At 34.2% G+C, this 13,192-nt stretch overlaps 2 protein-coding genes across 2 annotated transcripts in view; both read left to right on the top strand.

Annotated features, from left to right (window-relative positions):
- Positions 1 to 1,517, top strand: part of LOC136802078 (BAI1-associated protein 3-like) — a 68,505-nt gene extending 66,988 nt beyond the window's left edge. Inside the window, exon 14 of the mRNA XM_067058799.1 lies at positions 510 to 1,517. The gene's annotated coding sequence lies outside the window, so the exon portion shown is untranslated. The remainder of the gene's footprint in view (positions 1 to 509) is intronic.
- A 2,394-nt stretch (positions 1,518 to 3,911) lies between these two features.
- LOC136802116 (WD repeat-containing protein 35-like) overlaps positions 3,912 to 13,192 on the top strand; it is a 62,973-nt gene continuing 53,692 nt past the window's right edge. The window contains exons 1-11 of the mRNA XM_067058835.1: positions 3,912 to 4,094; positions 8,242 to 8,360; positions 8,571 to 8,641; positions 9,092 to 9,184; positions 9,530 to 9,711; positions 10,065 to 10,145; positions 10,422 to 10,486; positions 10,726 to 11,098; positions 11,633 to 11,725; positions 12,214 to 12,306; positions 12,945 to 13,005. Of these exons, the coding sequence (XP_066914936.1) occupies positions 4,071 to 4,094; positions 8,242 to 8,360; positions 8,571 to 8,641; positions 9,092 to 9,184; positions 9,530 to 9,711; positions 10,065 to 10,145; positions 10,422 to 10,486; positions 10,726 to 11,098; positions 11,633 to 11,725; positions 12,214 to 12,306; positions 12,945 to 13,005 (1,255 nt within the window). The 5' untranslated portion in view covers positions 3,912 to 4,070. The remainder of the gene's footprint in view (positions 4,095 to 8,241; positions 8,361 to 8,570; positions 8,642 to 9,091; positions 9,185 to 9,529; positions 9,712 to 10,064; positions 10,146 to 10,421; positions 10,487 to 10,725; positions 11,099 to 11,632; positions 11,726 to 12,213; positions 12,307 to 12,944; positions 13,006 to 13,192) is intronic.

The raw sequence follows: 13,192 nt of genomic DNA, 5'->3' as shown, positions 1-13,192 counted from the left end.
ACATGAAATTTTTCGAACGACGTTTCGATCAAATAGGTCTAATGCTTCTTTTGTGCTGTAAAATGCCCACTAAAGATTTGAGACTGATATTTGAAACTTAGAATTTTCTTCAACAAAAGGGTCGAGATGGAGTTTTTGCAAGCTCTTGTTTTATTTGGTTGGTCGTTAACCAGTAATAAAACAATTTTGTTACTTTTTCTAAAGAACGCGTCATTTTTATTACGTCAAATGACCAATTATTAAAGTATCTTATAAAATCTCCATCTCATCTGCAACCGAAAGGTACACTTGAGTCTCTACAACTCACAGGGAATGCAAATCTGTTCGAGTTAAGGAAATTTCATGTTATGGAGAAAGTATTATGAGGCATTATTAACTGAAGGGACCAGAAAACTCGTTCGGGTTAAGGAGACATTGTAGGCGTTCGAATTATAGAGACTTCACTGTAATATCTTAACCACGGTTGAAAAATGAAATAAATTTCTTAACTTTTCTATATTTTTTTTCAGTGATGAAGAACCGTCAAAAGGAAGATTCTACAGCTGATCACTTCGTTTCAAGCCTCTTTGTTAAAAGATCCAAACTATTGGAAAACATTCAAAAAGCAAAAGAATACAATAATTGAGAAGGAATGAAAGAACCAGTTCAGAAATTGATGGAAAGTTTCGCGTTTCAGAGTTTAAAAGAATATGTGAAAATGGAGTTGAAAATCCCAAATTAAGGCGGTTTTGGTCCATTTTGAGACTTAATTTTGAGGTCTAAAATTATTTTGTGTTTCGAAAGTTAATCTCCTTTATGATACCTCACCTGTCTTTACAAAAGGCGATGAATAATTCCAATACTCTGATGGGCCCATTTTGATTTTGTTTGAAGAAAACTCAAGTTTTCCTACAGTCTTCGTTTCGCTAGACTTGATAATACCGTATTTACGGCTAACAATCTAAAAGTGCGCTTAACAATTGAACCCACCAAAGTCGCAAAATTCAGATCTACTGCGGTACAGCCACATAGACAAAACCAAACTGTCGCATAATCCTCAAAAGACTTTTTCCTGAGTTTTTTTAGGCGGCCAGCTTGGTTCGTCTCTTGAATTATTCGGAAATATTCATTGTCAACGGCAATATTCTCATTTGGTTGTTGACCGAACTTTTGAATTTGCGCACGTATAGATGGTTTTACCTCATAACCCGGGCGTACTACATTTATAGCATGACGGGGGTGGTCGGTTACGACCCTCGGACCCTTAGCCGGACTAGTAAGGACCAACCCTACAGGGACTGTCAGGTTCCAAAAAGGCACCCTTAAGGGTGGCACATACCCGTACCCTTCACTTGCTTAATAAACGGCGGCCTAATAAACATCATTGACAATCATCATTGTTAATTTACGGGATCTTTCATATTTATGAAATAATTAAACGATTAAATTGTAAATATCAATTTCAAAACAACCAACAAATTTGTAAATATGTCTCTATTTTTTTGGTAGAAAACAATACATTTTCAGAATTCAAAACATTTTGTTCTGTATAGTTTTAATACCATGTGGTCACAAAATTAAACGAATTTCTCTTTTGCTTAAAGGCTTTCGCTAAATTTTAGCAATGGCATAGTCTCAGCCCCTAAATTTATTCTGAGGGAAGCTAAAATTTCTCAAAAAACTCAATAGGGTTACTTGCTAAGAGGATCTAGTGGTTCTTTTTTTTAAGTTAGATATTTCGGTATATATTTTGAGCCTAGTTTCTCATCTTCTATTTTGTTTAACTTTACCTACCAAGGTATTTTGCTTAAGGAGTCGATATATAAACCTTTAATTAGGACGACTTGACTATTTGATAATAACACAAATCCATTTTCAATACTTATACCCAATTAAAAATGATTTGATTGATAAGTTAAAGGAAATGAGGATATCCTTTGACAAACTCATTTTTAGATTTCCTGTTCGTTTTGTATATTATTCCCTCTACAGATATTGGCATTGCAGCTAATATGTAAATATCATCTTAATTACAATATTGCATTTCATGATTATCAATAGACTTGCAATCATGGTCAGAATATGTTGGCATTTCTGAGTATTTTAGCGTTTTGCTGAATTTAAAGTTTTGGCGAGATATTTTCAGGCTTTCTACTTTATCTAATCGGATATTTCGATTTAGGAGGGGTAAAATGGCTGCCAGGCTATATTCTTAGCCTAGCTGGACCTTTCCAAGTCTCATGTTAAAACTCAGAGTAGTTTTTCATTGATTTCTTTACAGTTATGTATTGTCGCTTTTTTGTTGTTTTCGTCGTTTTTTTGCCAATACAACAATTTTTTTATGCAATCGTTGAAAACTTAAATTAGCAAAATATTTCAGAAATATCCTGCTTGAGGCAATTAATGTTACATACGAGACACTTTAAATAATATTAAGCCGATGTGATGAATTGAGCTTCTTTCTTTCGATTTATATACCTAGTAGAGTGCGAGTGAAAGAGGGTCTCTGTATTTATTTTACTATGATGGTTCGATATTATGGTTGGCTGCTTACACATTGATAGTGTTTTATTACAGGCTTAATATTTTTTTTTGTAATACACGCTTTTTTTTATAACAATGGTGTAAATCCATTTTATCATGGATATTCTTAACTTTTTTGGGAAAATCATCCTAAAATATTCTTACAGCATATTCTTAGGTTAGAATCCTAATTTATACTAGATTTAACATTTAGTACATACGTCTCAAGTATGAAATGGCATTTTTGTGAAAGGAGTGAGCCTTACTTGGGGGTAATTGACAATTTATAATTAAAAATGCTCTAAAAATGGCATTCTTAGCCTAAGTAGAAAAATTCCATGATGGTGATATTCTTAGCATCTTCTTAATTTTTTGGCCATTTTCATCATGGACATTCTTATAAAGTGTATCCTTATTTAAAAAAAGAAGCGTGCTGTTTGTGGCCAATAGTTTGGTGCACGCTAATTCTAGTGTCATCCAACTTCACTTACTATACTAAAACTCGTTTCTAAGCCTGATAGGGACTTTTTTCTAGCGTGATTACGTGATTTGGAAATTTTGTTCGTGAGTACGTATGATCAGAGGTAGATCAGAGGTCAAAACGTGATCGTGATTTGAAAGATTTTTGAGCCGTGATGTCTAAATCTTTTGTTGATTTTCGTGATCGTGATTGAGATGATGAAGACAAAAAAATTGCGTGATATTGTGATCAGAGTTACCGCTGGGGGCCTCCATAATCGCTACCGTGAGTGTGTGATCAGTGTATGAAAATAACAAAAGTTTGATGTGAAAATTTGCTACGACACGCTTTGTGCTCTGAGGGTCGCACCCGCTCTTTTAGAGCTGTGGGGTACCAGGTAATAGAGCGTTGACAAAAAGAAAAAAAAGAAAGGGCGGTTTATCGACCGCGGAGCGGTGTATTCAGAGACGTTTTGTATGGTGAAAAATCTCGCATATTTGCGCGCGGTAATCCGTTCTCTAAAGTCACGGAAAGCTGACGAAATCAACAATCTCGTTTCTCTATCTTTGAAGTCTCTGAATAACACTCGCTCGGAAAAAGTAATTATCTTCCTTAGATTTCTGTATTTGCAAAGTATTACGGAGATAAAACAGTTTTAAAGGAAAAAGTACAATATACTCCATAGTCTTTCGACCCGACTGTACAAATTCATAAATTTCATAAGATTTAACCGCGGTCGCCTCAGTGTGTTACACTGTGACCTAGTATTTATCTGATGGTTCTCATCGCATTTCAATTTCACGCCTTTCTCACGCCATACAAAAAGATCCGCGAAAATTTCTTTTGACTTGCTTGCCTTCATTTATTTCTAAGAAACAAACCTGTGAAAGACGGTACATCGAGCAAACAGCGTCCTTAGTAATAATGGTACCCAAAGCAGTGAACAATGTTTATTTTGTGTGGGATTCGGATTTCTCATTTCGAAAGTCAACCTTTTTTGCTCTTTCGCCTTTGCTCTGTTTGTTTTTTGATGATTTTTTCTTTCAGATTTAGTGAGTTAATACCTAGTAAACTAGAATGTGCTGTTGAATCAACTTGAAGGTCGAAAATGTTCGTTTATTTAAGCAAGAAGGTAAGCTTCATTTTCTAATTTATTTTGTCTAAACTTGTATTGTTTTTGTGTGTTACAATTTTTGGTTGGAGTTTCTGATCAATAGTCCTGGTGTTTTTTAATTAGACAAATTGCATCGTTTTACTATAGCTGCCAAGTCAAAATTTTAAACGCAGGACAAGGTGGGAAGGAAGGGGAGGGCAATATGATGGACAGATGGTAGCAACTCCAGAAGATTTTTCAAGTTTTAGTTTTTTTTTCAAAATCTATCCTATCTTGTAGAGCTTTGAAAAAGAAAGAAAATGAGGGGTCATAGGCCTCCAGAGGATAAGTGGTTGTAAAGATATTCAAATTTTAGTGTCAAAATTTTGACTAAAAATGTCAAAAAAAGGTTAGGAAAATAGCTAGGAAAAATTCGAAAAATGTGTCAATAAAGAAAAAAAAGAAATTTTCCAGTCATGCTTCTTAAATTTTGCATATCTCTTTTTCTAGTGTAGCTAGAGACCTCAAATTTGGAGGGAGAATTCTTTGATGGTGTTAAAATATTATTATATAAAAATATTTGTAAAATATTTAGTATATTTATCAAAATAACGAAAGATATATCTTTTTTTGAAAAAAGAAGACATTGCATTGTTTTATTTTTGTTTTTGAAGAAAATAGCTTGGAAAAGGTTGAAATGAGTCAAAAAAGGTGGTAGGACCCATTTTCAAGGGGCCTCTGGAAATGGAGGAACAAAAACTTATGAGTAGAGAATAAGTTTTTCTGAAAGTAGAAACCCCAAATGAAAAGAAAATCCATTTCGGCAGAAATAAAAACTTTTTTTTGGGACATTCCCATGCTAAAGAAGCAAAAAAGTTAAAAAAACTACATGAAAATGAAAAAACTAGAATTAGCGAATGTGATTTTTGAATTCCTCACCCTTTTTCTGATAAACATACAAAGTTTCAGCCTCCAATTACTTTTTCCTCCATTTCCAGACACATTTATTCTTCGAAAGTTGAAAATTTCTTTTCTCCCGTCGGCAAACAATTTTCAAAATGTTGCAAAACGTTCGGCATTTTACCAATTTGCCGTCTAGCCCGTGTCCACAGTGTTATATACCGCTGGAAAGCTAAGATCGCGGGCTTTCTTTTAGTAAAAACCGGAACGCTTTAGCATACATAGAAGAAAAGTTACAAGGGTTCAAAGTTCACGGAAAAATGAAACATTTGGTTTGACGTCAACGATAGTTGCGTGACTTCTGGAGTCGCTACAGATGGAGGAGGAAAAACCGGGGTTTCTTATAAGAGCCCCCTTACTAAGGGCCTTAGCTTAGACCTAGACAGGAGACCCGTCTTGTATTTTTATAATCTGATGTATACAAGACAGGTATGACCTGTGAGGCAGATTTCTACCGTCAGTTACATCAAAATGTCTCAAAAATGTCAATATGAAAATTGCGTAATCAGAGAACGTATGTCTTGCTCATTATAAAAAGGCCGAGACAAACTTTCAATAATTGGATTGTAACATCGAGTTAAGTCTCTTTTGTTAAGTCACCAGGGGGTAAATAAAACAGACCTTGATACATTTATCGTTCATTTCAACTTGACAATTCGTTTAAAACTCAGCCTCCGAAATATTTGGGGTAGGTAAAATATGTACAGTACAAAGAAATTCATACTTTTCCAACCCGGCAAATCTTTAAAAAAGAAGCGAACAATAAAATATAATTACCCTTTCCAAATAAACCTCTTCGGTGGCGAGCGTGGTCTACTCTGACGTAATTGTAAAATTTATGTGATGGGAGTTTTACATAGTAGTAATGTTGTTTGGGGAATTATGAAGTTCTCTGGAATTGCGATTGCATTTATTCAGGTTGATTTTTATGACTTCTAATGGTACTTTTTCTGACAAGTTTGATTACTCTGTTCTCACACTTATGTCTTTTCTTTTCGCGTCCTTTTCCGTGATTAATTTTATTTATATTTTTAAAGACAGGTAAGAAGGCATATTGATGTAACTGACCGTAAGTTGGTCTAATGTCGACATCCGTCTTCTAATTTCGACATCCTTCTTTAGAGATATGAATAATAAGAAGGTCGAAATCACTGATAGACTGAAGATTTTTCCTCTCATCGCGCTAATCAAAGTCAATCAGCAATTCTGACCTTCCTCAGTTTCTATTGTTCCTATCTCTAAAGAAGGGTGTCGAAATTAGAAGACGGATGTCGACATTAGACCAACTTACGGTATAGATTAGATTGGATTAGATTTCTCACTTACTAAAAAATAAAAACCAAATTTTGGAACTTCGGGTTTCTCTAACAAAGTAAAGTGTGACCAGTGAAAGAATAACAACATTTGATTGGCTATTTTTCAATGATTGGCTATTTTTCAACCGTTATTTAGGATCTGTGAAATTCAAACTCTCTGCCCATCCATGCTATATATTTCGCCATCAGTATATAGAATAAGAAATCATAATAGCATGGATTTCCAGGCTACCTTAGACCAGGCGATGTCAACAGAACCCTATCGAACAGATTTTCGTAATCAAACCATCAAATCTCATCGAACGAAATCGAACGATAGGTGAACAATAAAATTATGATGATAGCGCTCGCTGTGCTAATCATGTGAAAACTAACTGTGCACGTGTGTATTTTTAAAAAATCAGCCGACTCATGTTAGTTTCGATATTTCAACCAGTGATGCTTTCAAATATAATGTGACAAATTCAATTTTGTTAATAAATAGCTGAACCATCATCTTCAAGCACCGGAAGAGCTCCGAAACTTTCCGGAGAGAAAAATAGTGTTTTTTAGCTGCTCCGGAAAACTCCAAAAGTTTCCGGAGCGCCGGAAGGGTCCTTCAATTACTTATCGCAGTTCGATCAAGTTCGATCAGTGTTTTTGTAGCTCAAATGATTCAAGTTATTAAACAATCGAATTGCAATTATTCAATCTCGTTCAATTACGTTTGATTGGTTCAATTGCAATTTTCGTTCGAAGTTGTTCGATTGACACCGTCTGGACATAGAACACCAATCGAACTAATCGAACTCTACCAGAATTTCCCGGTTCAATGAGTGTTTGATTAAGTTTGATGATTGAGTTTGATTATTTTGGTAATCGAACAGTGCAATTGACATCCCCTGGCTTAGAACAATTTTCATCATTGATTTGATGGGAAAAATTCTTTGCATCAAAATAAAAAGCTTTCCATTTTTGTTGTTTTGATAAAATCTACTTTAAATTATTTTTCCTTAAATCCTGAAAAACCATAAACATTTGAAATATTTTTGTGTTAAAAAAAGTTTTGGTTTTTTCCACACTGGTTTTAAGGCTTTTTTGCCCTAAACTGGTTTTTGATGGATTTAAGCCAAAAAGATGGCAAAAAGTGTGATGTAAAGCATTGGTATGGCCATAACTCAATTTTCCAAAAAATGGACTTAAGCAACAACATATCCTTAGAAAAATATGAGAGATCACTTATCTTTCAACATTTAGTAGTTTTTTTAGATATTCCATTGTAAAGTTCCTTTTTCTAAGATTTCTCTAACTTCTCCCCGTCTTGTAACATTTTTATGGCCCACTGAAATTGCCCCTCCTGGAAATTGAAGTGAAAAAATGAAAAATTATACAGAAAATCAATATATTTCCTATTAAAGAAACTTTTTTGCTAGAGGATGAGCAGCTGTCTAAGACTTTAAAGAATATTTTCTCTTACTTGTAATTAGTTACTCTTTATAATATTAGGACAGTGAGCCTCCCAGTTTGTTTGTGTTCCCTCAATCCCCCAACTTATATCTGAGACACTTCACATGGTCCCCCTTTCCCCCACTGTCAGCGTTGAGTTCTCGGCCATTTTCGGACTCAACACTGACAGTGGGGTCCGGGGGACGGATTTTTATCTTCCAAAAATGTTTAGAAATCTTCTGTCTCAAGATATTTGTTGGGTGATCAATCCCCCAACTTATATCTGAGACACTTCACATGGTCCCCCTTTCCCCCACTGTCAGCGTTGAGTTCTCGGCCATTTTCGGACTCAACACTGACAGTGGGGTCCGGGGGACGGATTTTTATCTTCCAAAAATGTTTAGAAATCTTCTGTCTCAAGATATTTGTTGGGTGATTGCTGCAACCTTTTTGCTCTTTTAAAAACTAAAATCTTTTTTTTCTAGATCGCCATCCCCAACAACTTGAAATTGCAATCCATTGGATGGAATCGAGATCATGGTTACATTGCATGTGGAGGGGAAGATGGTTTGCTGAAGGTTCTCAGGCTAGAAGCACAAGCAGGTAAAAACTTATGAATATTTTTTTAGAGGAGCATTATTGAAAGGCTGTCTCAGTAAATTAATGCAAAGTTTCATTTTTGGTCTTGAGTAGCAAAATTTTAAAAAGTAGCGATTTTTACAGATTTTTAACTAGATTGGTTGAATCCAAAGGACGAAAATATTATCGTTTTAAGTTTATTATCTGTCTTTGTTTTTAAGGAACTGATGCTACTTGATGCTAAGCTGAAAGGACTAGCTGCACCAAGCAATCTATCTATGAACCAAACCTTAGAAGGACACTCTGGTATGTTTAGTTTTTTCTTTTTGAAAATGCCAGGCCACTGTCTTAATTTACGCACAATGTATAAAAGAAATTCCAAAAATTTGAACTAATTTTCGTGAGAATGAATTTTCCCTTTTTCTATGGTTTTTCGTCAAACTCGCAAAAATGAGAACCCGCAAATTACAGGTTTGGACATTTTTTATTAAAAAATTTGAAAAATCCCTTGGAAAATGAAAGAAACGTGCCCTAACCGCAAAACCACAAAAATTAATTCCTGAAAAACATTATTTTTCTGAATTATTTTTACTGTGAAAATTAGTTCCCATTGTCATTGAAATTAGTTCCCTTAGTATACTTTATTTGTTAAAGTTAGATGTTGTAAATCAAGTTTGTATGTATGTAAATTATTGCATTATAAAGTAGAAGTTTAGATCTTTTTTAGATAAAAGTTTAATTTTTTGTTTTATTCAGATACCGTGAAAGTCATCACTTGGAATGAGAAACATCACAAACTAACAACAAGTGATCAAAAAGGATTGATCATTGTATGGATTCTCTACAAAGGTGAAATGATGCTCATTACTCACTTTTGCTGAGCTCAGTTGAGCTTCATACATGTAACCTGATACTAAGTCAGTATAAAAAACCCCGGTCTGGAAACTTATTGTTTCAACTTTTTGTTAGCTTTTTCCTTTGATAATATCAAAAGATAACAATCAATTTGCTCAGTTTTTGATCACGTTACCAAGCCTTATGCATATGGAAAATCTTTAAAGGCGCTTGAAAATAAACAAGAATCTTATTTTTAACTGGAACTTGGAATCAACAAAACACATGTCTATAAAATAGATAATTTGAAAAGATTTTAAAACATATAAATATATCAACCCTTACTTATTCTCTCCAAAGGTGCTTGGTATGAAGAAATGATAAACGATCGAAACAAATCAGTCGTTTGTGATATGAAATGGAATACTGAGGGACAAAAAATATGTATTGCTTACGAGGATGGTGCTATTATTATGGGATCTGTTGATTGGAATCGTATTTGGGGTAAAGAATTGAAAGGAATCAAACTATCCAAAGTTGAGGTTTGTAGCCAAGAGTTTGAAATATTTAGGCTGATATCGATTGAATGCAAACTCAATTTTATCATACTATAACCTTGTTTTCGGTTGGCACTGTTCACAGAAATGACTTTTAAGCTCTAAAGAGAGTCCTGTTGATTGCTTGCTATGAAATTCAATTCTTTCATCTTGACACTTGAAATTTGATGGCCTAAATATTTTGTTCCTAAAAATTATTTCTATCCTGAAGACTCTCATTTCTTGTAGCAGTCTACTGGAACATAGGAAGGGGAGGACTCCATTCCTTTCTCAAGATTTCCTTACTTCCCATTGAGATGTATCAAGTGGCATCCAATTTTGTTTTCTTAATCTTTCAGTGGTCACCTGACAGCAAGATCATTCTATTTGGTACAAACACTGGTGAAGTGCACATTTATGATAATATTGGAAACTCTATTGTATGTGCTTATTATATTTTTCCATCAGACCCATAAAGCTAACTATTATAGAAATATTAAAGAAGTCTCATCAATGGATTTCTTTTAGGCTGTTTTTAGTTTTATTCTTAAATAAGTACTCTTAATGCCAAATGAATGCAAAATGACTAGTCACTAGAAGCCATCGAAGAGCAAAGAGTTTAATTTGCCGTACATCTTGGTCCTTCCTTTATTGATTGGTAGTATAATCATGAAAATACTCCAATGACGTGTTTGTTTATCATATCTTTTTTACAGGGTGCAGTCAGTCTACCATGTTTAGAAGGAGAAGTGTCTGGATATAATTTGGTCAGTGTAGAATGGTATGTATACAATCCCACAATACAATCTCTTTTGTCTAAATTATTTCGATTTTACAATTTTATGAAGAATAAAATATCTAAATAAGCCTTATCACGTGGCAGCCATTGACTAGTCTGTTATCTTGAATTTTCTTGCATCTCAATCAAGCACTATGATCTAATTCAATTGTAAAGGCAATCACCGCTTGTGTTCATGATCGAACAAAGTTCTTTCAACTTTTTTTTTACAAACACAACAGGTATAATGGTAAAAGTGGTTATCGTGAAGAGAACTGTCCACAACTCGCCATCGCATATGATATAGGACGATGCCAAATTATGAGACACGAATTCGATGATGAGCCAGTGTTATTGAACATCACTATGACCATTGTCTCTCTCAAATGGAGTTGCAAAGGAGATGTTCTAGCCATTGCTGGTTCACAAAAAACTTCCAGTCAAGATCGTGATGTTAACATTGTACAATTTTATAACCCTTTCGGTCAACATTTGAGGACGCTGAAAGTTCCTGGCAAAGAAATGAAGGCAGTCTCCTGGGAAGGAAGCAGTCTAAGAATCTCATTGGCTGTTGATTCGTTCATTTACTTTGCAAATATCAGACCAGATTATAAGGTACTTACGGTTTTGTATTCATTCAGTCAACTTTACAATTTGCAAATAGAGGCAAAAGCTTGATATATTTTATTCAAGTATAAAGTCGTGGTATTCCTCTCTGAAATGACCCCGAATGAAAGGTTTTGAATAATCGACGTTGATGAATTACCGAGACATCGTTTGTAGGATGAAAAATTTAATGGCAGCAAATACACGTTTTTTATGAGAGCAGCCAAAAATTTTGAGCCATTAGATATTCTTTACTTTTAGAGTTTTAAAAAGCCTAAAAAATGTTCTTAAAGATATTCTTATTTTCACCATTTTTTGAGTATTTATATATGTACGATTCTAAGAAATTCGGTGTTTTAGAGTCCGCAAAGGTTAAGATGTTCTTAACTTGTCCTTAATATTTTGACCATCGAAGCTTCTTATTGCGTGAAACGTGTATTATGAATCGGTTCTGTAGAATAAATGACTTCACATGGGACGGTCTTAAAAACAGAAGTTCCTACATTTTTATTAAACTGACAAATTTTTTGATTTATTTCATAGTGGGGATACTTTGCAAACACTTTGGTTTATGCATTCACCAAGCCAGAACGTTCTGAATGGGTTGTCATTTTTAGGGATACCAAGAGTAACGAGGTAAATATATCAATCAATTAAATTCGAATATATTAAAGAGATCAATCATGTCCTCATACAGACAACACTGTCCTTCTAACTAACTTTGTTTATCAACGCCATTCAGTCTATCAAATAGCCATAGGCTGTTCCCGGGCTAGTCCTACATTTACAAAGTAATTTTTTCAAAACTTTTAGTCATAATTTAGGATTGTTTAAAACCTACCAATGAATATTGACCACAAGTTCTCTTACCGTACAGTGTCAAAAAAAGCTTGCGGATAAAAGTAAAATCCTCATAATTTCACGACTTGTATACTCAATATTTCAAACTCAATCATCTTGGTAATTGAATATCTATTGATTGAGCAGGGAATCAATTTGAATCTTACTTCAATTATTCTACCACTTTTGATAACGAGTTTAGAGTATTTTACTTTTAAAAAATTTGCCCGCTTTTTTCGGGGCACACAATATGACACATTATGTTAATTTGTCTTTATCAACAGAGATATGTGAAATACGTTCGTAATTTGATCAGTATTACGGCAGCTGCTGAACATTGTGTTTTGGTCACCAGGGCTGATGATGCCAATATGCAGGTACTGTCTTTTTATTCCTCTCACCAATGCAATATTATACCCTAGACACAATTTCTTGATCCTAGCCAAACAAAACCAATACAAAATTTTAAAGGGAAAATTTCCTTGCATTGACCTACATCGAGAAGTGCTACCATTTGGGGTACTACTTTTAAAAAAACTCCGATCAAAAATGACGGATATATCTTGGTCCAGGGTATTTAAAGATCAGTGAATTGATCTCGACTCATTCGATTTTCATCATTTCATCCTCGATTTCAATCAAGAAAATAATAATTAATAATTCGATTGTCTCCCTCTCCTTATTTGAAAACGTCTCTCAATTTGATAATTCAAATTTAAATTCCGAGACAAATATAAAGTGAGCAAATGATAAAATGATTCAGAAATTTAACTCGGCAGGATGTACTAGTGTCATTTAGTCAGTGATTAAATCTCGATCATCAGTTATCCTCGATTTCAATCAAGAATCTCCATATCTATACGTCTATACGTCTATCTGAAAATTCAAAATTTAAATTCCGAGACAACTATAAACCGAGAAAATATTAAAATGATTCAGAAATTTAGCTCAACTAGATGTACTAGTGTCATTTAGTGGCTTCCACCAAATTTAGATTAATTCATTTCCCTTTCAGCACGTTTTGGTTTTGTGCAATGCTATTGGTACACCTTTAGATTCAAGATATATTGGGATAGGTAAGTCTAATCGATTGATTGACATAATGTAGCATTCTTGTGCTTTGTTATTTTACACCTATCAACCCTTAAAGGCGTGGTCGACTTTTAAGGGATCTGGCAGTGAATTTACAAGGTAATGACGTGAAGGTTCTTTGTCTATGAGAATGTCAATGCAACGACTTCAATCATTTTGACGTCATCCTTC

The sequence above is a fragment of the Clytia hemisphaerica genome, unplaced genomic scaffold (assembly GCF_902728285.1).
Source record: "Clytia hemisphaerica strain Z4C2 unplaced genomic scaffold, Clytia hemisphaerica genome assembly, whole genome shotgun sequence".
Lineage (NCBI taxonomy): Eukaryota > Metazoa > Cnidaria > Hydrozoa > Leptothecata > Clytiidae > Clytia > Clytia hemisphaerica.
The sequence above is the reverse complement of the archived record's forward strand: the minus strand, read 5'-3'. Positions and strand labels throughout refer to the sequence as shown.